The sequence below is a fragment of the Olea europaea genome, chromosome 8, assembly GCF_002742605.1.
Source record: "Olea europaea var. sylvestris chromosome 8, O_europaea_v1, whole genome shotgun sequence".
In the NCBI taxonomy this organism is placed as follows: domain Eukaryota; kingdom Viridiplantae; phylum Streptophyta; class Magnoliopsida; order Lamiales; family Oleaceae; genus Olea; species Olea europaea.
In genome coordinates this window covers 19499192-19521635 of record NC_036244.1, presented here as the reverse complement: position 1 = coordinate 19521635, position 22444 = coordinate 19499192, and the positions used below count along the sequence as shown (strand labels likewise).

The following is a 22444-nucleotide window of genomic DNA, read 5'->3' as shown; positions in this document are numbered from 1 at the left end:
ACTGTTCTAAAAGGAGCGCAAGCATCACCAATGCATGATGTGTGGGGAAAACGTCAAGTTAAGTAGCTTGACGTCTTATTTAGAGATCAACAACAATCATTTACAGCTAATGCGTGCATAATTATCTTTTTTTAAATTTATTAATTTATTTATTTATTTTACAATTCTTCTAAGTTAAAACAAAGAGTTTTAGTTCTTCACTTCGTCGATTCTAAATTTAAAATAGTTGCTTGAAGCCTTGAACAAAGAAAATCCCCCCCAAAAATTCATATTTATTTACTATTTAATATTTACATTTAGAACTTATCTTTTTATTGAAAAATTTGAAAAAAATGTATAAATTTTCTATAAATTTGTTTTAGCGGTTTGACGTGTATTATTTTTTATTATTAAATGATATTTCGATAAATTAAAATAATATTAAAATAAGAAAACTCCTTTTTACATTTTTTTACGCCCATGTCTCACCTAACCCATAACTTGACTTCCACACATTGTCATGTATTACACCTTTTAGAATGCTGCGTGTAATATTATTTTGAGAACGTATGATTGATAAGAAGAAAGAAAAAAATGAATTATAATTTTAATAGGGTCCAAATTGGGGCTTTGTCCAATTGTACTAACACCAACTAATAGCATGACCAAGATTGAAACAAAAAACATGGGCAAACCAGTTTAGACTTCGATTAATGTTGGGTGACCTCCATTAAAATTTACCTTAAAAGAGAAAGAAAAAATAATAAAAAGTGGGCCAACGTTGTACTATTATTAATCATTGTCATCTTATACTTGACGAAGTCTTCGCACAAATTTACGAAAGAAAAAAGTTAAAAGCCTACAAAAGGCTATTCATTCCCAGCCAATAGGATCTACTTCTCACTTACATTATTGAAGTCAAAAGCTAGATGATAATTTTTCTCAATGACTTCGTACGATTTTATTTGCTTAGCTTTTAAGTAAACTAATTTTAACTCATTATTTATATTATTGCTATATTAAATTTTAATTGTACCCCTAGATATCAAGGCCTAACTCAAATGGATCATGCTAAATGTATTTAATTTTTTTTACATTATGCTTTACAGACACTCACAGTAAGGGTGTAGGGACCACATGTTTGGATTATTTTACTCATGCAGGCTCCACGTGCTTGTGAGCAGGGACGGACCCAAACCGTTCGAACTGTGGGGTCAAAAAAAATTTTCGAACAACGTATCATAAACAAAAAGGAAAAATCGATTGTTTGTTGTTCATGTTCAATATTTGCACTTTGGAAAGTAATCGATGGATTATATGATATATTTATTGACTAAATAATGGATATGGACCATATGATATGGATATAGATTTAGTATTTCGACTTTTTGGAGCAAAAAATTAAGTTTTCAGTAAAAAAAAAATTCAGAAAACTGTGGGGTCATTTGACCCCATATGGGTCCACCCCTGCTTGTGAGAGTAAATAAACCATTTGGGTAAATCAAATTATGTACACATAGAATTATCCAACTCAATTACTACGAAAATAAAAAATAAATGACATGAACTTGAGTCTCATTGGGAAGACGATGAAAATAAAAAATTAAAAAAAGGGTACCTTGTAAATTTATTCATCCCTTTGATTCCATATGTCCGGAAAAGATTAGACCAAAAGAATCATATATGAATTGTGGTATGTTATATACGACAAACTCCTCGAAATCATATCCAATCAACGTGCTTTTTTGCTACCAATAGTTGATATGGTCACATTAGGACAACATTATCCTCTCCTAAATGTATTGGAAGTACCATTCAAAACCTTAGTCTTCAAGAAATAGAGTAGTGGTGTTTGAATACAGTGATACTTAGTGCTTGTTTATGTGACACAAAGGTCCATAACGATAAACTAGTTAAAATAAAAAAAAATTACAGTTTTTAACCAGTTTTCAATGCAATAAATCCCAATGTCACTTCGAATGTGTTTAATGCTACTAGAGCTAGAAAATAGTTCTTAAAAATAATGCAGATAGAGCGTCAGCATATTATTTTGCAGTTACGATTCTAAGTCTCTTCTTCTTGTAACACAATTTTATCCTCATCTTTATTTGAGCATTGAAATGTTATTAAAAATACAATTTACTTTAACTAAACGAACAAGAAAACATAACCCAACTCCCTTATCCCAATTGATTAAGCATTGTGGTAAGATTCGAAGATCATTACCTCCTCCCCAACCCTACCCCCAAAAAAAAAAATTTATGACTTAACTGGGAGACCTTTTTTGCTTTTTGCTTTCAATTTGTTTTTAAATTTTTTACAAATATGAAATGATTTTTTCTGTTAGAAAATATATCACAACTTCAAAATGTAACGGTGTCCACATTACCACATGTTCAATACTGCTTATAAATAGTGTTATTAAAAAATCAGTAATGCTATTTACTTTCAATTGCAATAATCATCACGTGACGTGTCATCAAATGATATGTCTCATCAAATGATATGACAAATAAAGTAAAACTTATATTCATACATTTTAATTGAGCTTATAATTTCATGACACATCACATCTCACATACATTAATAATAATATCCGATGAGGATAAATAAAATATTCTTCAAAAATTGCAATGATGCAATTTGTTGAGACATAAAATCCCAAATCATTAAAAAAAAAAAATTTATAAAGGCTTGAATTACTCCTCTTGATAAGCTTTACCTTTTAGATTGAACCCAATTTTTAACATAATGAACCATTTACGTCTTCCTTAATTTTAGATTATGCTAAAATCATGAAAGTTTTGGGAATCATAAATTTATGCCCAGTTGTCTGCGTATGAATTAATTACACGTGTCAATAACTAATGTGATAACAAATGTAAATAAATCGAGTGAGTGAAAACTAAGTTGAGATATGTATTTCATAAATTTTAGCTCTAATCATGAATCTTAAATTGGCTTAAAAGAGGGGGAAAAAATTCAAAATGTTGCAAATATTTATTTCAATTAAAGGGAAAGAAAATGCGGAAATTTTAGTTATGGAAAAAGATAATTTGCTAATTTCTCAAATATTCGGGTGATTAAGTAGAATATATAAAGTATAATATGAAAATTAAATTATAACTGTCACCATTCACTTTAGAGTTTTGCTATGGAAACAGGGTCTGTGACTGGGAGCCGAGGTGTTGTCACTTGAGCCTGTCAAATGCCCCGTTAGAATAGCAAAACTTTTCACTTTATTGGTTTAGAACTTGGGCTCCAAGAATTGAAGCAGCAATATTTTTCAGAAGAGATGGTAAATTTCATTCCAGGTTACGCTAGTCGAGCAAAGTGTCAATTTGGTTGCCCAACTTTGAAAAGTCTTGATCATTTCAAAAAACTTCCTAAGTTTTCCAACTCATTTCACTCCGTTAGTTGATGATGCTAAAACTAACGGGACTTGTATGAGTGGAAGTTAAAACGTGACGAAAATTCGATGTGAATGAGTTACTAGAATTAGACATGCACAATTTCAATTTAAGGGTTAATATGACATATATGAGACTATGGGGAAGAGACTAATGTTGTAGATGAAGACATGGAGTCGATGATGGCATTGAAATGAGGGGATCCTAGCCTTCCAAGCTAACGATGCGGGTTCGATTTACGCTACCTGCTTATATCCTTTTTCTAAATATTTGATTGTTATAGTAGAATGACAGAAGAAATTTCACTAAAAACCCATTGACAGTTGGTTCTAAATTCAAAATGTATTTTTGTATAAACTTCAAATTTACTTAATTGGGTTAAAAGTCATAAATTTTTTCTTATATTAATGCGTATTTTATTGATTTCAAAGCTTCATGTTAACTATTAATTACAATTTCCCATAAAACCTTGATTAGAACTCTATAGAGAAGCTGAAAATTTTGTTGGATAGCTCAAATTCGATTGGATTTTTTTGGAAAAATATTGTTTCTTTTATTTCAAGTGCTTTTATTGGAAAAAAATATTGTTTCCTTTATATCATGCGTTTTTATTGAAAAAATTATTTTTTTTTCTTTTATTGCACGAGATTTTTTTTATCTTTTTTTCATCTTTGCGGTATTTTCGTGTTTGGCATGCATCCCTATAAATACTATACTCTTTTCACAAATTTTGTATCACTAAAATATAGAATAATTGTGTGAGTACAATTATTGTGTTTGTTTGCCCCATATTATTAGTCAATTGAATTTAATACTTTTTTCTTCAGCCAATTAGTTCTTTGCATTTTAATTGATGTTTGTTTGTAATCATGTACTTCATATCGTATCATACATATTATCTCGATCAATTTTATTTTTTACCAAGTGGTATCAGAGCTATTGGTTAAGATTTGTTCGAAGTTTTTTGTTATTGATAACAATCAAGAAGTATAAAATTCTGTTATTAGATTGCAATACAAGATTCTTAATGTGACAAGTGAAGATACGAGATATACTTGTGCAATGGATTTGGATGATTCGTTGTTGGAATTTGACAAAATGCCCACAACTTGGATGATGAAGAAGAATCAACAAAATGATTGGAGGCATTGTCACGGATCCATCTTCATCTATCTAACAATATTTTTCAAGATATTTAAAAGGAGAAAACGGCAGATACGTTGTGGTTAAAGATGGAGCAATTATGCATGGCTAAAAGTCTAACAAGCAAATTTCATATGAAGCAGAGTTAGTATTCTCATCAGATGGCAGAAAGGCGGATCTTTAGAAGATTATTTGACTATGTTAAAGGAAATTGTCGCTAATTCAGAGACTTTAAAGGTAAAGTACGATAAAAAAGATTTGACCTTAATTGTTTTGGTTCGTTGCTTATTTCATTTACTTCGTTTATATATTGTGCAGTCATGATGCTCTTACAACTGAAGATACATACGATACCTTGTTTTCAAAAAAGAAGATGAATCATCTGATTGGATTTGAGGTCAGAGATAGACAATGCCTTGTTCACAGTGATCGAAGAAGGGGTAACTCGAGATCAAATTTCAATAATCAGGTTTATTATTATTGCAAAAAGAAATGATACGTTAAAAGGAATTGTAACAAATTGTAAAACAAAGGTAATTTGAGTGCAAATCATGGGAAGTAATCAAATATTTCAAACGACGCCAACATAGCCGAGAATTATTTGAGTGATGGAGATGTTTTAATAATTTCTGATATAGAATCCAAACCTGAAGAGGAGTGAATTTTGGATACAACTTGTGCATTCTATATGTCACAATCAAAGTTTGCTTGAAACATAAAAAACGGTGACGTAAGGTATCATTGTCATAGGTAACAACAAAACTTGTCATGTAGCTGGTATTGGTAAAGTCATATTAAAACTGATGGATGGAACATGTAGAACACTTGATCCCCATTCGACATATTCCAGACTTGAAGATGAATCTCATTTCGTTGAACGCTCTTGATTTAAAAGAGTACACATTCTTTGGAGAAGGTAGAGTTTTAAGGACTCGAAAGGGTGTTCATATTTTATTGGAGGGACGAAAGATGTCACAGTTATACATCTTGCAAGCTTGGGTATAATTTGTGATGAAAAATCAGTACAGATTTAGTACCGTGATAGAAATTTAGTTTGGTACTGTACCTTTGGGATTTGGTTCGGGTCCATATTGAAAAATACTATTTAGTTTTGTTTAGAGGATATGGTTAATTTCACTTTACCACCATTACTTGTGGTTTTATCATATTTAGCTGCTAGAAATAAACCAATTAGAGATATGTATGTTGATGCTGATTAGGTTGCACATGCTTTTAGTGTTTTTGAATATGTTAGATTAGCTAGGAGTCTTCTATGAAAATATTAAGAGTTGATTCTATCGTAGAATGTGCTTCGACACTGTTTGGTAATTTATAATTTTTTATGAATTTTGAGGAATTCGCCATTTGGATTCATGTACTCATGTTGGATACTGTGGAAGAGGATGAGTATTTTTATATTGGAGAAAGTTTAGTTCTTGTTGAAGAGTTCGATTTTTTTGTTGCAATCGAATTTATCTTTCTAGGTAGAGAAAATTTGGTGTTTCGTTAGTTGTATCGAAATTTGTGTCAATATGGATATTGTTGGATTTATGACTCAAAATCGAGTGAATTTTTGGGAAAAATATTGTTTCCTTTATTCCACGTACTTTTATTGGAAAAAAAAATATTATTTCCTTTATTCCACACGTTTCTATTGAGAAAATATTATTCCACACGTTTCAATTGTACTAACACCAACAAATAGAGTGGTCCGAATTGAAGCAATTATAAAGTTTCGGGAATTGATTGAGACTTTTCTTAATGTTGGGTGACCTTTACTAAAATCTACCCTAGATCAAGAGAAAGAAACAAAAGAAATGAAAAGAAAGTGATTGTTGTACTATTATTAATCATTGTTATCTTAACCAGGAAGACTTGACGAAGTCTATGCACAAATAATATTATGAAAACAAAAAAGTTAAAGCCCCTAATCTCTCCCAGCCAATAGGTTCAACTTCACTTTGGAAATAATGCAACCTCCACGTTATTCAAGTCAAAAGCTGGTTGATAATAATTTCTCACGATCATTATTTTAGCAAGAAAGAAATCTAGGCCACCCATTTTTATGAAAAAATAAATTTTAAAATAGTAAATTGATGTCGTGGATGAAAAGTTTTTGATTCACGTATAATATTATTTTAATGAAAAATATGTGGTTGAAAAGAAGAAAGAAAAATGAGAATCAAACGGGTTTAAAATTTTACTGCAAGGCCTGACTTAAGAATAAGAGTTAACTTTTACCATATCAGTGAGGTGAACCCGAGTGCCATTTGAAAGATGGTGAAATTTAAGAAAATGAAAATATTTTTAAATTTAGCCATTCCACGTGTAAACTTGATATCAAGAGATAATGAGTTCTTAATTCTTTCATAAATTAAGCAAAAGAACCCGAAACAAATTGTGGTCTCGTAGAAGTAAGAAGTTACTGTCTTCTTGACTATTTCTATAATAATATGTGGGGTTCTATGGTAGCAATGGGAAGTGGGAACAGTGATGTTGCTATCTATCATTGACATGATCACATTGGGATAACATATCCTCTCCTGAATGTATCGAAAGTATCGTTCGGATCCTCGATCTTTAAAAAATTATAGTAGTGTTATTTGAACATGGTTGTACTAAGCGCCAATCAGTGACACTAGGGGTTCGCTATATTCAATTGGTTAAGTAAGAAAGTCATAATTTTTTACCAATTGAATTTAATAAATTCCAATGCCACGTAAATCGATGCTAGTACCATTAGAGCTAAACGACATTATTCAAAGATGGAGCAAGTGGAACATTAACAATCAACATATTAATTGGGCCAGTTGCATTCTCCGATTTTTCTTTTCATAACACGGTTTATCCTCATCTTTAATTAAACATTAAAAATGTATTAAAAAGACAATTTATTTCAATTAAACAAACAAGAAAACACAAACCAATTCCCCTTGACCGAATTGATTAGGGATTGTTGTATTTTTAATTAAAAGATTGAATTATCATTTTCACCAAAAAATTTAAGTTTTTAACAAAAGAAGAGGGTAAAATGGTCAATAGAGGACCCAAATGTTACCAAAATGAAAGGTTGTCACCATCTATCTACCAATTTTTTTGGAACATGTATAGCTCAATAATTCATGCACTGTAACACTGATATTAAAATAAAAATAAATTTAGAAAAATCGTCGGACCAAAGAAACGTTACCATTATTTCCCGAAATTCTCAATGAAAAATACGACGAAAAACCCACAGAAATTCAAGTAACCAAACTGTTTAAACTTCGAAAATTGGAATTGCTTCTCTATTGGAAGAATAATATTATCTTTTAACTTAATGTCATGAAATCTCACCATATATATTTTGAAAAACAAGCCTCAGCCTCACCTACAAACTTATAACAACTTCTCCGCAATCTGAACGGCATTAAGAGCAGCTCCTTTACGTATTTGATCACCGCAAACAAATATGTCCAATCTGCTCGACAAGTAGCCATTTAGTCAAATCAGTACATATTAATAAAGAAATTTCACAAACTAGTGGCATTTTAAGTCAATTATTACCCATAATTCCCGTCCTGAGAGACATCTCGTCGAATTCTTCCCACTGCAACATCATCTTTGTTAGAAACAGCTAATGGGGTGGGGAAGTGATTAGCTGCACGGTCATCGATAACCACCAAACCAGGTGCATTGCTTAGAATCTCTCTTGCTGTGTCCTGATATATTTAGTGCCATCAGTACTTATAGGCATATTATGAAGTTTCAACCATTAACAGATTTTCAGCAACACGTTGCTTGATAAGAATACTAAGGAACAGGGAATCATCAATTAGAAGCACAGTGGATGGTAAACCACTCCCCATTTAGAGAAAAATTAAAGCCTAAGTTTCATGTCATCAAAACCATAAGCATAATACTCATCCGTTATTCAGAACCTCGCACCTCTGTAAACCGAGAAGAAAAAACAACTGTAGGAGAAGTAATGTATGACCCTATTAGATGCACAATCTGAAAAATCTTTGAGCCAAGCAACAACCAAATCAGATTGGAATCAGCCAGCATCTAGGAACTTTACCAAGACACAGTTTAAGGGCACAGTAACTTCAACTGATCTCATATTTGTGGTACATGCTGGAACCCTGATCATAAAATAAGAAGGAATACAAGTGGGAATGGTTTTCCAAATACTAAGCCAAGTCCCAGACAAAAACCTACGGCTATGCAATGGAGTGAAATCAAAGAATCTGTTCTCTTTGAAATTCCAGAAAGCTGAAAGGACTTCTCTTCAGTACAAGTTGTAATGATGTTCAAGAAAACCAAAAGCTATTAGGCAGCTGAGTGAGAGTGAAATCTAAGAATCTGTTCTCTTTGAAATTCCAGAAAGCTGAAAGGACTTCTCTTCAGCACAAGTTGTAATGATGTTCAAGAAAACCAAAAGATATTTGGCAGCTGAGTGACAAGAAGATTGTATCCAGTCATTCTCAAACATTACAGAAAGCCACCAATTTCTCACAAGATCATTCTCCTGTGAATGAACTGCTTATGGAATTTAAAATGCACGACACTTCGTTTCGATTTCAACATTTCAGAAGAGCAATAAAATCAGAGTTCAGACTTAATTCAAAGTGCCTCGTCCATAGATTGACTAAGAAAATTCTTCCTTACTGCCAATGTCAGCCCTAAATACCATAATCACTGTTTGGAGGTCTCCAAACAACCTACCGGTAACACCTTTTAAATCCCTGCCCTTCACCCCCACCAAAAAAACTATCAATTGTCTTTAGATTTAGAGCCTAATTAGATGTCTTTTACATGAAAGCAGCTCTGCAAACTAGGACAGTGGCAACTCACTTGGCTATATTTGAAGTTAGCAACTCGGTTTCAATTAAAAATAGCGGCAACAAAAATGCTGTGACAACTGTAGAATCACAAATAATCAAGTAGACTGTTTTTGCACTCTATTGCAAATGAACTGGCTTTTTTTCCTGGAGCACAAATTATTAATATATCAATACAAATGGAGATGCATAGTGTAAAAGCATGGAAGTTCCGGTTTACCACTTTTTTAATGGAGTAATCGAAATAAACAGACAACATAAGACTTGCAAGGGCCCGATTAACTTCATAATAGAATTGTAAAGAACATATAAAGCAAAGCCCTAGGAAGGGAAACTAATTCCAAAAGACACGACTGCAGCTCCAGCATCCATAACCAAGTCTCAGAAAAAAATGAAAATGACATGATGAAATTTAGATGCTTTTAAGGAGTTACATGTTCTGTTCTCCAAAATATTGATGCTTCTTCTGATCCTATTTGATGCATAGACGCGTAATAATTTACTATTTATATAAAGATATTGACTAGATTCAGAGTACATTAAGTTTCCCTTCTCAGAAGGCATAAACAACTTTTTCCAGTGTCAATTTCTATTGAATCATCTATACATTCAATATTCTGGTTATTCATCTTTAAGGAAGCTTTTGAAAGTTGTACTAGATTATATTTCCAATGGAATTTAAAGTGTAATTGGTAAAACCATTTAAGTAGCCAATAAGTGAATTATTAATAAATAGAAATCACTTAGCTGTAGTCAATCCTGAACTTTGCTCACAACAAAGCTTACTTTCCTCAGTGTTCAGTTACAACTTTGCAAATGTTTCTAGTTGAACTGCTCCAACTCGCTCCCCCCCCCCCCCCAACNCCCCCCCCCCCCCAAGTGCACACACCAGATAGTCGTGCAACATTTCCTAGTCAAAGAGCTATAAGTTTGGTGCTGCCTAATGTGGGGCAAATACGCGTGGGTTAACAACAACAAAAGGCAATGCTCCAGTGTATCCATGGTGCAAATTTGAATTACATCTTGACCATGGAGCTAAATTTTTTTGAAAGTTACTTGAAGCTTCAGTCAACACTGATCAGTAAAATAGCCCTTGAGCTAAGTTTAGCCCCTGTTTTATTTCAAAATTCTTTCTTCTATATACTCATTTTCTACCATACATTCACTTAATAAAATATTCTACACGTCAACCCAAAACTTTTCCATACTTTTTAACAACATATTCTCCAAAAAAATCACTATTCAAAACTCCATTTTACCCAAATAATGGTTGTCAAACAGGGGATAAATACGCGTGGGTTAACAACAACAAAAGGCAATGCTCCAGTGTATCCATGGTGCAAATTTGAATTACATCTTGACCATGGAGCTAAATTTTTTTGAAAGTTACTTGAAGTTTCAGTCAACACTGATCAGTAAAATAGCCCTTGAGCTAAGTTTAGCCCCTGTTTTATTTCAAAATTCTTTCTTCTATATACTCATTTTCTACCATACATTCACTTAATAAAATATTCTACATCCATACTTTTTAACAACATATTCTCCAAAAAAATCACTATTCAAAACTCCATTTTACCCAAATAATGGTTGTCAAACAGGGGATTGCTAACTTAGCAAAGCAAAGCAAAACTCAACTATGATAGTTGCACAAAATTTTCTAATCGAAGACCTATAAGTTTGTTGCTGTTGGACAAATATGTGTGGGTTAACAACAAAAGAGACAATGCTACAATGTACTGTGTATCAATTATTCAAATTCGAAATACAACCTGACCATGGAGCTAAACAATGAAAAAAAGTCACTAGAAGCTTGGGTCAACATTGACCATTAAAATAGCTCTTGAGAACAGTTTGCAAACTTAATAAATCGAGATTGAACATAACATTTGTCAGTTTATCAAAGCATAACTTATGCTACAGTTGGTAAGCTAAGAATAATATATCATCCAGAAAGCTACCATGTTACTCGAGCTCAACTTGCAAGGTTAATTCGAACCATCATATCACAGTCTTCCTATCAATTAACATGCTACAATATTTCTAACGAGTAAAGACTAAGGCCTTGTTTGATTCCCATTTTTATCAAAATGCATTTTTCTCTCGCTTTTTTTTAACCACACATTCTTCATTAAAATAATATTACACGTAAATCAAAAACTTTTCTTTATTTTTCATCCACACATTATCCATCAATCTACTATTCTAAAATTCATTTTTCCAACAAAATGGGTGTCAAACACCCTCTAAAAGTTTCCATCTGATCTTGATACCCCAGTTAATAGTCATTATTGAATTAAAAGATCTGTAACGATCTAGGCGAAATAATTAATAAATGGCCTAAAGAGGCAAACACTCATTGCAATCATATTAAACCGACACGTGAATTATTTAAGGTTTTAAGCAAAGTAGATACAATGTGGGATCCACAAAAATCTACTTAATAATGAACTTAACAATGCAGAGTACAAAAAGTTTACCTCATCCAGGGGATTCTCAAATTGAAGATTCACACTCTCAGCATGGGCACGCATCACAGGTACTCTTATACAGGTTGCAGTCACTTTGACATTCATGTCATTCTGCAGTATATATTAAAAAAAAAAAACAAAAACCAAAAAAAAAAAGTGTGTAACAAACATAAATTTATCATGACTGTACTTGAGAAAAACTCAACTTGAAGAATGGACATTAAAACGCAACAAAGATACTTACCCATATTTTTCTTGTCTCTTTTAGTAATTTCATTTCCTCTTCATTGTATCCATTTGAAAGAATGGGTGCATTATGTGAGAACAGGTTAAAGGCATACTGCAAGATTGAAGAAATTTATTAAAGGAAAAATACCAATCAGACATCAGTTGAATTACAAACAAAAAGAGTAATCAGTGAAACCTGCTGCTTGAAGATTTTACAGGTCGGTTCTTTTCCTGCAAGGACCTATTAAAAATAAATTTATTCAATAGATTCATAACAGTGAAATAAGATGAAAACATTGCTAAAGCAAGAAAATGACCTCACGGGTCTGCTGTTCAAGCTCTTCCATTGCAGCAGCACCTGCACCACTAGCTGCCTGGTATGTACTAACAACCATGCGTGTGACCTGAAAGATTCAAACAGTGTAAAACACTAGTAAAAATATAAATTCACCGATAGAGTTATCCACAAAAAAAGTTCCCTCCATGTTTTGGTCAATACTTTCCTGGAAACTAGGCATTCACAATGAAGACAGTTGATGCTTCTGAGAAATTTTTTAAATTTGTTCAGAAATGTTCTTGAAAGCAACAGAGAAAATTATCAGAATCCACTTAATAACATTCCATAGATCCAGTAACAGATTTCAACTGGACAGCAGAAGAGTTTTCTCAGGTAATCTCTTATTTAAGATTATACAGATCTGTTAAAGAGTGTTTGACGAAAAAAATAGCAATCTTATCATGCTCATCATAGCACTTAAATAAATCACATGTCATAGTAATAATTGGTTCAAATATTGTCCACTATTTTGTGACTACTTTTGAATGCCACTCATTTCAGCAAAAAAGCTGCTCGTTACTTTAATATTTGTGTCATATTTCCCAGACACGTTCCTGTTATGATTTTTTTCAGGTCTTGATGGCTAGGGAGGATTAGCACAACCAGTTTCTCCAGTTTGAATAAATCTCTGTACTAAAATGCAAGAGTTGGAATCCAAGCCACATATACCAGGAAACACGTGATAAATGCATTCAATGTGTTCAAGATTGCCAGAATGCAAGCAAGTACACTCCCAAGTTCACAAAATGATGCAAAAAATATGAAGGATACATGCATGAAGACGAGAAGACTGACACTAAATGAGCATGACAATATCTCAGATTTATGTGGGATAACCATGATGAGAATATGGAAAGGAATAGAAAGGTTAGTCAACCTCTGAATGCCCTCCATTATGAGAAAATAAAATATTAACTATCTACAAAAGAAGGCACCATTGATATTTTATAGGCCAAGTTCCGCAACCACAGGGAAAAAAAAGAGATCGACTGCAAAGAAATTATTATGGAAATTAATCTCCTATAGGTCTGATGATGGTAAGAGAGCAGAGGGTTTATCAAGAGCAACAGGAGCACAACGGACAGATGGTGATCGGAAAGGATAAGGTAGAAGACAAAAAGAGAAAAGAGAAAGATGAAATGTCAAAAGCACGTGTACCAAAGAGGCTTGAAAGCTATATTGTGTATGCAGGAAGTGGTCAAGTTTTTAGTTAAATTTTTGTGATGCCATCAACAATGATAAGTATCAGTTTACCTATTGGGTCATAGGGTTTTGGTTTTGCCATGGATGTGTCGAAGTACTAGCTGACATAAACTTTGTTGAATTACTTTGACTCTTAAAAAAAACAGTTATTCTACCGTCTAACCTCCAAATCCTCACAACTAGGGTTGATCTAAATTGAGCAGGACAGTTTAAGATTGCTTGCCTATTTGAGTTCTCAAAGTTGAAAAACTAGAAACTTGTTGCTAGATCTCACATTATTATCCTGGTTTTCATCGCAGATGCACACACGTGTGGTTCCAATTAGGCATGTCAGGCATAATGGATTTTTACATTCTACGGCTGTCAGACTAAAAGATATTCCCTGTCGCTTCGGGTAGACATATCTCTAACATGCTCACATTTTCCACCTCCTCACACAGCTCCATTAATAAGGATTTCCTTCCAATAAGGCAAACACAGAAAGGCAGTAAAAATCTCTCTTTCTCCCTCCCTGTATCATTTATGCTACGTTCAAACATCAAAAGATTGGTTCTTCTATTTATGACAAACAGTTTTGAAAACTTGGCACATTTCATTACAATCGTGTCTTCTCAAACTTAACAAAGAGAAATTACTCGACTGCATCTTGCCTATTGTCAACTAGTTCTAATCCTGCTTCCTATATTGTACAATTTGAATTCTTTAGAAGAGAAAGTAAGGACAGTTATTCTTCCTTGCTATTTCCTTCTCCATTTTCTCCATATATTCCCATGATCCTCAAAAGCAAGCTCAAATAGACATATATGGAACAACCAAACACGGGACTCCAAATTACATTTCTGCACTTATTTTCACTTTATTTATGCATATCACATGATCCAAAAAGATAATGATTAATAACTTCACAAATCCAGGTTGTTTCTCTATTGATAATGACATTTGTCCAGGTCTCACTGGCAGATTTTGACCCATATATACAAGAGCAAGTTTCTTAAAAAGGACCATAGCGATACCTTACAACTTTTTGCTGTGAGAAGCCTTCTCTTTTAGTCAATTTTTCATAATCCAAAATTCCTTTCTCCAATCCATCTTTTTAACAATCCAAATGAAAACGAACTCAGATACATATTTTTCATAGAGTAAACAACGATTTTAACATTGTCCGACATCCTTTCTTCAAATATTTTACGAGTAGGCCTCTTTTATTCTACCTCTAGCTTGAAGCCTAATTACAATGAGAGATTCTTCGACTTAGACAAGTTAAGGGATATGTTGTTCATTTGAGTCTGGGCTCTTCTAAGGCTATTTAGACATTAAGCTACAACAGCTAGTCTTCATCATAGCCTTCCGGGTAGCACATAAATCTTAAAAAGATCTCATAGCATAGCAAAAACTTCAAGCAACCTTTTGTTTAAGACCATCAATCTCCACGCTTCTAAAGGCACCTCTTAACAATGCACAAAAGGAAATTAATGCAACTCAAATTTGATCACACATAAACAATGTAATATAATCGAATTCGCAGACACACACACATACCGGATAAAGAAAAGAACCGTGTACATGCTACACATATAGAATTAGAAACAGTTTAGCTCATAAATATATTTACTTTTGCGTGGTGATGAAGTGGGGTGGCAGCCATAAGGCAAATGATGGTCGAGCAATTGGGATTTGCTATAAGTGCACCCTTTCCACTCTTCAGCTTAATATGCTTCATGGCTTCGGGATTCACTTCTGGGATCACGAGTGGGATCTTCTCATCCATACGAAACGCGGAGCTATTATCAACGACAACAGAACCCTTTTCCACGGCTATTGGGCCAAACTTCTTGCTTATACTCCCACCTGCACTAAACAAAGCAATGTCAACATTCTCGAAGCTATTCTCGGTCAATTCTTCAACGGTGTAATCGCGGTCTTCAAATCTGAGGGATTTTCCGGCCGAACGTTTGCTGGCGAGGAGCTTGAGGGAGCTGTAAGGGAAATCACGGTCTGACAACACGGATAGAAATTCTTGTCCGACGGCACCAGTCACCCCAACTATCGCAACGGATGGGCCGTCTTCGCGGAGTGACATTCGGACGGTGAAATGGCCATTGGAGAGATGGGAGGTGGATGGAGTGGGACGAGGGAGGGAGAGGTTAGTGGTATTCTTAAGGAAGGGAGTGTGGAGGTGGTGATGGAGAGAGAGGGTTGGTGGCTTCATTTTGCAGTGAATGGCCGGAGAGAGCGGCGGTGGCGGCGCGAAAATGCAGAGGGAGACTGTATTCAGTTTCGTTTCTAGGTAGGTTTTAAATGTAATGAAACCGTGGTTGGCAAAATTGAAAATTTGGAGAGTTTTGTCAGACCGACTTTGAACTTTTTGGCCTTATTAAAAAAGTGAACAGTGCCGGACGGAAGGGGTCGCCCGTTCGGCGCTGAAGTTGTTTCCAATTAAGCCCCTGCTCAAATAGAATTATCCCAAAAAATTAGGGTAATTATGCGTCCGTTTCGCGATCATTATTCCACATTATAAAGAAGGGAATAATAATTTTTTGGAGCACTTGTGACTCAAAGAGAGAGAAAAGTTTTTGAATTTAAGTATAATATTATTTTATTAAAAAATGTGTGATTTATAACAAGAAAGAGAAAAATAATTATGGGCGCCGTTTGGGAGGAATTTTGAGAATTGAATTTTTAATCGTTAGAAGAAAAGTGGGGTCCACTTATGAGAGAAGAAGTCAAATATTACGGCTGAAATAATGAAATAACGGTCAAAAAATTAATTTTTATCCCTTCCAAACAGGCTGATAATTTAATAGGAAATAATGGGAGCTAAACAATGGCTATATTATATCACCACAAATTTTACTAACTACACTACGTTATAATCATACCAATTTAAAGGGAAATAATAGGAGCCAAAAACAGTGGCTATATTATATCACCGCAAGATTTTACTAACTACGCCACATTATAATCATACCATAATTAAAATATATTTTCAATTTATATACCACAATAAATTTACCATTATACTCTTGATTCAATAAAAAATTAAATGGAAAGATTATGCCCTCGTTTGGCCCCCATTTTCGGAAAATGAAAATGGATGGAATAGTATTTTTTTTAAAAATGAGTGGTTGAAAAAGAAGAGAAAATTTTCGACTTACGTGTAATATTATTTCATGAATGATTGTGTTGAAAATAGAAAATAGAAAAATGAAATATAATGTAATGTAATGAAATTTAATGGGGGCCAAACGAGGTCTATATTTCCCCTAAAATATTTTTTCTTACACTACTTTCTATGTAAATCCTAATTAAAAAATATACTTTTCATAAACACGCCAAAAAAATTTTGTAATTATTAGTCTAACTCAATTTTAAAAAAGGAAAAAAAATAGCATTTCCCTTCTCTCGTGTCTACACCATGGATTGTTGATACCATTTTCTTGCATTATCAATCTAAATCTCTAATTACCTGTTTAATACCTTGCTTTGCACTCAAAATATCTAATTCCATCAACTTTAGCCCCTGTTTACATTTCATTACATTCTATTTTTCTCTCACAAGGCTAAAGAAAGAAAAGCATCCTTTTATAATAAAAAATTAGATTCTTAGACTAATTTAGATGATCACATAACAATAACTTATAAGCTAAAAGACGCAAGAAGTAATTACTCTTGAATTGGAGTTGATCTTTGGAAGGAAAATGCTTGTTGCCTTTGATAATCAGTAAAGGACACCCATTTTTCGACAGGCCCTGCAAATAAGCCTTTCTTGCATTTAATTCATCTTGAACTTCAGAATCAGGGATGTAGTTAAGTGGGACAAATGAAGCCCTCCATTTTATCCACTGCACAAACATCTTTGCAGCTTTCTCTGCATCCATTGATCTTGCAATCAAGAATCTCATCAAAGTTGGATCTTCATACTTCTGCAAGAAAGTGGCTTTTTGGTATCAAAGAACTAAAATTTTTCATATAAATCTTGTATTTTTGTAAGAATGTGAGTATGAAGAAGACGATTAAACATTACCTGAGCCGAACAACCAAGCTTTTCAACTGACTTCCTTATCTGGGTTAAAGCATGTTCATGATTTTGGTCCATTTTTTGTGGTTTTGGGTGAGATAAGGGTGAAATCTTCACATAACAAGATGCTGGTGGCCTGGCGTGAGGTTGTGTGGAGGGAGAGAGAGCCGAGTAATGCTATTCAAGGCAAGTTGTTGAGATGACTTTAACGCGACATTAATGATAAATGAAATTAACGGGTTAAGGGTTGTTTGAGCCCAGTCTTTTCAAAAAAATATATTTTAAAATAGTGTCATGATAAACAATGTGTAATTAAAAAATAAGAAAAAAATTTGAATTAATATATAATATTATATTATTGAAAAATATATAGTTGAAATGATATCAAATTACTGTTGAAAAATATATTTTGAAGCAAAAATGGGGCTCAAACAAGGACTTAATTACTTATTTATTTCAGCTTTCATTTAATCTATCATTTAGTGTCATTTAGATTGAAATTACAACCTCAATAGGACTATTTAACATTACTCATTTATAAGTTGTTCAAGGAATAAGGGTAAAGAGGAGAGTGGAATTTTTTTTAATTTTTTCTTGCCCTTGTTTGAGTTTCATTCTTTTCATAAAAATGAATTTTTGACATATTGATAAAAAAAGTGTGATTAAAAAATAAGAAAAATTCTGAATTTGTGTATAATATTATTTATTAAAAATGTGTGGTTAAAATAATATCAAAACGCCGTTTAAAAATTTATTTTTTCAAAGAATAAGACTCAAACAGGAGCCTAAACTCACTTTTGATCACATATTTTGATAAAGTAGTTTTATGCGTGACTTTATAAGCTTTTTCTCTGCTTTTAATCATATATTTTTCAAAAATATTATTTTTTATAAAAAAAAATATTTCAAAACAGAACTTAACATTTTAAAAATCTCTCAACAATTGATGAAAAATAATAAAGAACTAAAGATGAGTAACATGAAATAAAACAAGAAGAGAGAGCTCGAATGCACGGAAAAGAGGAGGTCACAAGCAGGAAGGAAGAAATTTCCCCTCCTGCCTAGAAAAATTAAGGCCATGTTCTCTTTACCGTTTTCGGGTCGTTTTCTGTTTTCGATTTTTCAAAACGGTGAAAACGTGTTCTCTTTCCCGTTTTCGAAAACGAATTTTCGAAAATGAAAAAAAATTTGTGAAGAAAACACAAAACGACTTTTTTGTCGTTTTGGGCGTTTTCAGTGTAAAACTTGAAAAAATTGAAAACGCGGGAAACACTTCTTTTTTTTTTTTTAGGAGGTGGTGTGGTGATTCTCAAAATTTCAAAAAAAATTAAAAATTAAAAATTTTTTTTTTTGAGGAGATAATGTGGTGATTCTCAAAATTTCAAAAAAAAAAAATTAATTAATTTTTTTTTTTTTTTTACCCAAAAAAAGGAGGGTGTGATTCCTTTTTTTTTTTTTCCATGCATTTACGCGCCTCAATATTTAACCCTCTCTAGGGATGACAAAAAATACGTTCAACCCGATACCCGTAAGGTCCCGGGATTAATACCCGCCTAACCGGGTACATGAGATGGGTATAGGACGAGAGTCACTACTCCGAAGCGATATGGGACGAGTACGGGAAATATAGTCCTCGTCCCGTTATCCGCACCGTTTAATATTAATTTCAAATTTAAGTTTTTATCAAACAAAAATAATATATTTATCATCATTTTTAAAGAGAACATAAGTTGTTCTTAACAAATTGGTAAAAAAGTAATACTATTCACTAACTAAGGACATAAAAAATAAAAGCAAAAAAGAAAAAGAAAAAATAAATGGGACAATAAATGGAGAAATAGATTTGCCCCGCCCCGCTTTAATCGAGTATTGGTATAGGGTAAGATAATACAAATACCCGACGGGATGGGATGGAAATTGCCGTCCCATTACCATCCCTAACCATCTCTAGCGTTGTCTCTGATCACAAGGTGCGAGGAAGTAGATATGCATGGGAAGTGATAAATAAGTTGTGGTTGAGGAAAAAAATTTACTAAATTTAAGATATTATCAATTTTTCTCATAAATTTGGTCATTTTTAAACACATTTCTCAAAATGGAAAGTAGCATAGAGAATTCACAAGAAGATAATAATTTATTCAATTATAATTCCTTGACTAATGAGACCTTAGACTTGAATCCGTAAGCCATAATGCACCGTGGTCATCCACTTCTTTTATTTTAATTAAGCCATGTTTGATCCCGATTAAATTAAATTACATTACATTTCATTTTTCTCTCTTTTATTTTTAACCACACAATCTTCCATAAAATAATATTACATGTAAATCGAAAACTTTTCCTTCTTTTTCAACCACTCATTTTTCTAAAAAATATTATTTCCCCCATTTTTATTTTCTGGTAATGGGAATCAAACAAAACTACCGCAACACAAAGTAATTGACTATTGATACTCTCTTTTTTCCAAAAATAAATAAATAAATAATCAAAAACTTTCATCGTCACTTTATCGGTTTTTTGTGCATTTATTTACATCCATTTTTATGGACTAATAGGGAAATAAACGTAATCTTAAGAAAAAAATGATCTGCAAAAATTGATATATTCAGAAATAAGTTTAAGATTCTTGGAGGTATAAAATTATTTACAAATTTTTATATTGCTCAAACTGATAAATTACAGTATAAATGAAAAGTCACAAAGCGTAAGAATTAATATAAATAATGAGATATAATTTATATTTCAACCCAGAATATTTTTTGCTTATTGTTAGCAATAAATTTTACTTCAAATATCAGGACTGACTTATTTTTCAAAATATCATCTTAAGGTAGATGAACTCATTAAAATTTAAGAATACATTAGTATATCTGTTTTTTATTCAAGTTTGTAAATCCCTATCTTGAAAATCGACTGAAAATCTGTTAATACAAAATAATTAAGTCTCCGCTTTCGAAGAATTCATAAACGGATGAATTTATAAATAAATAGATATTTATAAATTATTTATATATTAGCCAAATATAATCTAATAATGTTGAAGGATTTAGTGTTCAAAGGGACTAGATGGACTCTAATAATTATTATTATGAATTGCATTGTTATTGCACGAAGAAATTTAACACAATAAAACAAAGGGTACCAACTCTATAAGCAGAAAGCAATATATCATGTTTGCCTAATAGATTAAATTAAATTTAAAAATAATCATTTATTTCAAGTTTGTTTAAAAATATTTTTTTAAGATATAAGTAACAATTTTTACCTGCTTATGACACTATGGTAGTGAATTTGTTTTAGTCAAACTTGCACAAACTCTGTTATCGTGCAATGGACCATTTTTTCTTAGGATCAAAATGTGGACTTTTTCACTTCTTCAATTTATTCCCAATTTTTCTTTGTTTGATTTATAATGAAAATGACCCTCAACGAAATTTAGACTGCCAAAATTTTCTCTTAGACTTTTAAAATTTAAATCTTTGAATTTTCTAATTAAGAGTAGTCACTTCATTTTGAGTCGGATATTATTGATGATATTTTAGTAATTTGAATCAACTAGCCTTAAGCTACCATGGCGTTTCATAGATAAGGATTAGGCCTGCTCTTTTTCGATAGGGTAATGCTGTAGGTACGAGAAAATCTTTATAGAAATTTTGCAAGATTCCACATGATACAAATTTATTGGCAAATAACCAAAAACAAAAAATTGCCTGAAAATCAAGTGCCGTTATGGCTGAACCTGTTGAAATTTTGTGAGAAAATCCCTATACTTGGGGAGTTTCCCTTTTCGATATTGTAGGTTAGTATCTTATCCATATGTCTATAATGAAGTGTGGCATCTCTTTACAATTATAATACGTTTTGTTCCAAATCAATCTTAACGATAGTAAAAATATGCAGCAATATGTTATTAAGTTTGTACACGAGTCTAGTAAAAACTCATCCGTCCAACCCCCTTTTCTTGACCACGTTGCCGAAAACGATCTTGAGTCGTATGCACAATCTATTCTTGCCGTGATTGTAACATCCTAAAGTTTTTATACAAAATACTTTTATATATTAGATTTATCCCTCTTTTATGGTCATTATTTTGGGAATAAAATGATGTTTTAAATAATAATTTTTTAAAGAATACTTGAATAAAAGTAGGGAAATATTTTGAGTTTAAGTGCAAAATATTTTATCATGTGATATATGATTGAAAATGAATATGAGAATTAAAGAGACATATTTTAAAATGAGACAAACAGGACTTATATTGAATCAAAAATTAAAGGAAAAGTCAATCAATACAACGAAAGACTAATGGATTAAATTAATTTATGTACAAGGTCATTTGAGGCGGCTCATGTATTCAAATAGACATAATTTTCAAGGGCTACCTTTAGGGACGACCTATGCCCTCGCGAGGTGATTCAATTACAATACTAAGCCCCTGTTTGGGAGCACTTTTTATCCAATTTGCAAATTTTTTACCGTTATACATTGTATGTCATTTTCATACCAATCACAATTATTAACTAGATCGAACATAATAACCTATGCGTCCCTCTAGCACTTAATTCATTTTTCTTGAGAGAAGGACATTTCTAATAATTTATTTATAAGGTAGTTAATAATTACGGTCGTTAGGACCCATGTAAGCTTGTCAACTATAAAAATTTTGCTAAAAATGGGATAAACACCGCTCCCAAACATAGGCTAGGAAGTGTTATAAATTAATTATTATATATAAATGACAATTGTATCCATGCCATACTTCTACTATATATAAGAAAATTATTGGTCAAATAACGATGTTTATTGCAAAGGACTCGCGATAAAGTATAACTGCA

The 22444-nt window shown here is 32.4% G+C and overlaps 2 protein-coding genes across 2 annotated transcripts; both read right to left on the bottom strand.

Annotated features, from left to right (window-relative positions):
* Window positions 1-7689: 7689 nt before the first annotated feature.
* Window positions 7690-15922, bottom strand: LOC111399117 (aspartate-semialdehyde dehydrogenase). The gene is made up of 7 exons (XM_023026356.1): window positions 15204-15922; window positions 12369-12455; window positions 12248-12292; window positions 12068-12163; window positions 11833-11934; window positions 8079-8233; window positions 7690-7992 (listed from the first exon to the last, which is right to left on the bottom strand). Exons 1-7 carry the CDS (start codon window positions 15798-15800, stop codon window positions 7911-7913), a joined length of 1164 nt encoding a protein of 387 aa, XP_022882124.1. The 5' UTR covers window positions 15801-15922; the 3' UTR covers window positions 7690-7910.
* A 1227-nt stretch (window positions 15923-17149) lies between these two features.
* Window positions 17150-17829, bottom strand: LOC111399293 (SEC14 cytosolic factor-like). The gene is made up of 2 exons (XM_023026549.1): window positions 17616-17829; window positions 17150-17514 (listed from the first exon to the last, which is right to left on the bottom strand). Exons 1-2 carry the CDS (start codon window positions 17685-17687, stop codon window positions 17200-17202), a joined length of 387 nt encoding a protein of 128 aa, XP_022882317.1. The 5' UTR covers window positions 17688-17829; the 3' UTR covers window positions 17150-17199.
* Between the last annotated feature and the right edge of the window lie 4615 nt (window positions 17830-22444).

Coding starts and splice junctions, on each gene's coding strand:
- LOC111399117 (XM_023026356.1), bottom strand. CDS start 15,800: ATGAAGCCACCAACCCTCTCTCTCCATCACCACCTCCACACTCCCTTC. Junction 8,234..11,832: donor TTGAGAATCCCCTGGATGAG/GTAAACTTTTTG, acceptor TAAATATATCAG/GACACAGCAAGAGAGATTCT. Junction 7,993..8,078: donor TCTCAGGACGGGAATTATGG/GTAATAATTGAC, acceptor CTTGTCGAGCAG/ATTGGACATATTTGTTTGCG.
- LOC111399293 (XM_023026549.1), bottom strand. CDS start 17,687: ATGGACCAAAATCATGAACATGCTTTAACCCAGATAAGGAAGTCAGTT. Junction 17,515..17,615: donor AGCTTGGTTGTTCGGCTCAG/GTAATGTTTAAT, acceptor ACTTTCTTGCAG/AAGTATGAAGATCCAACTTT.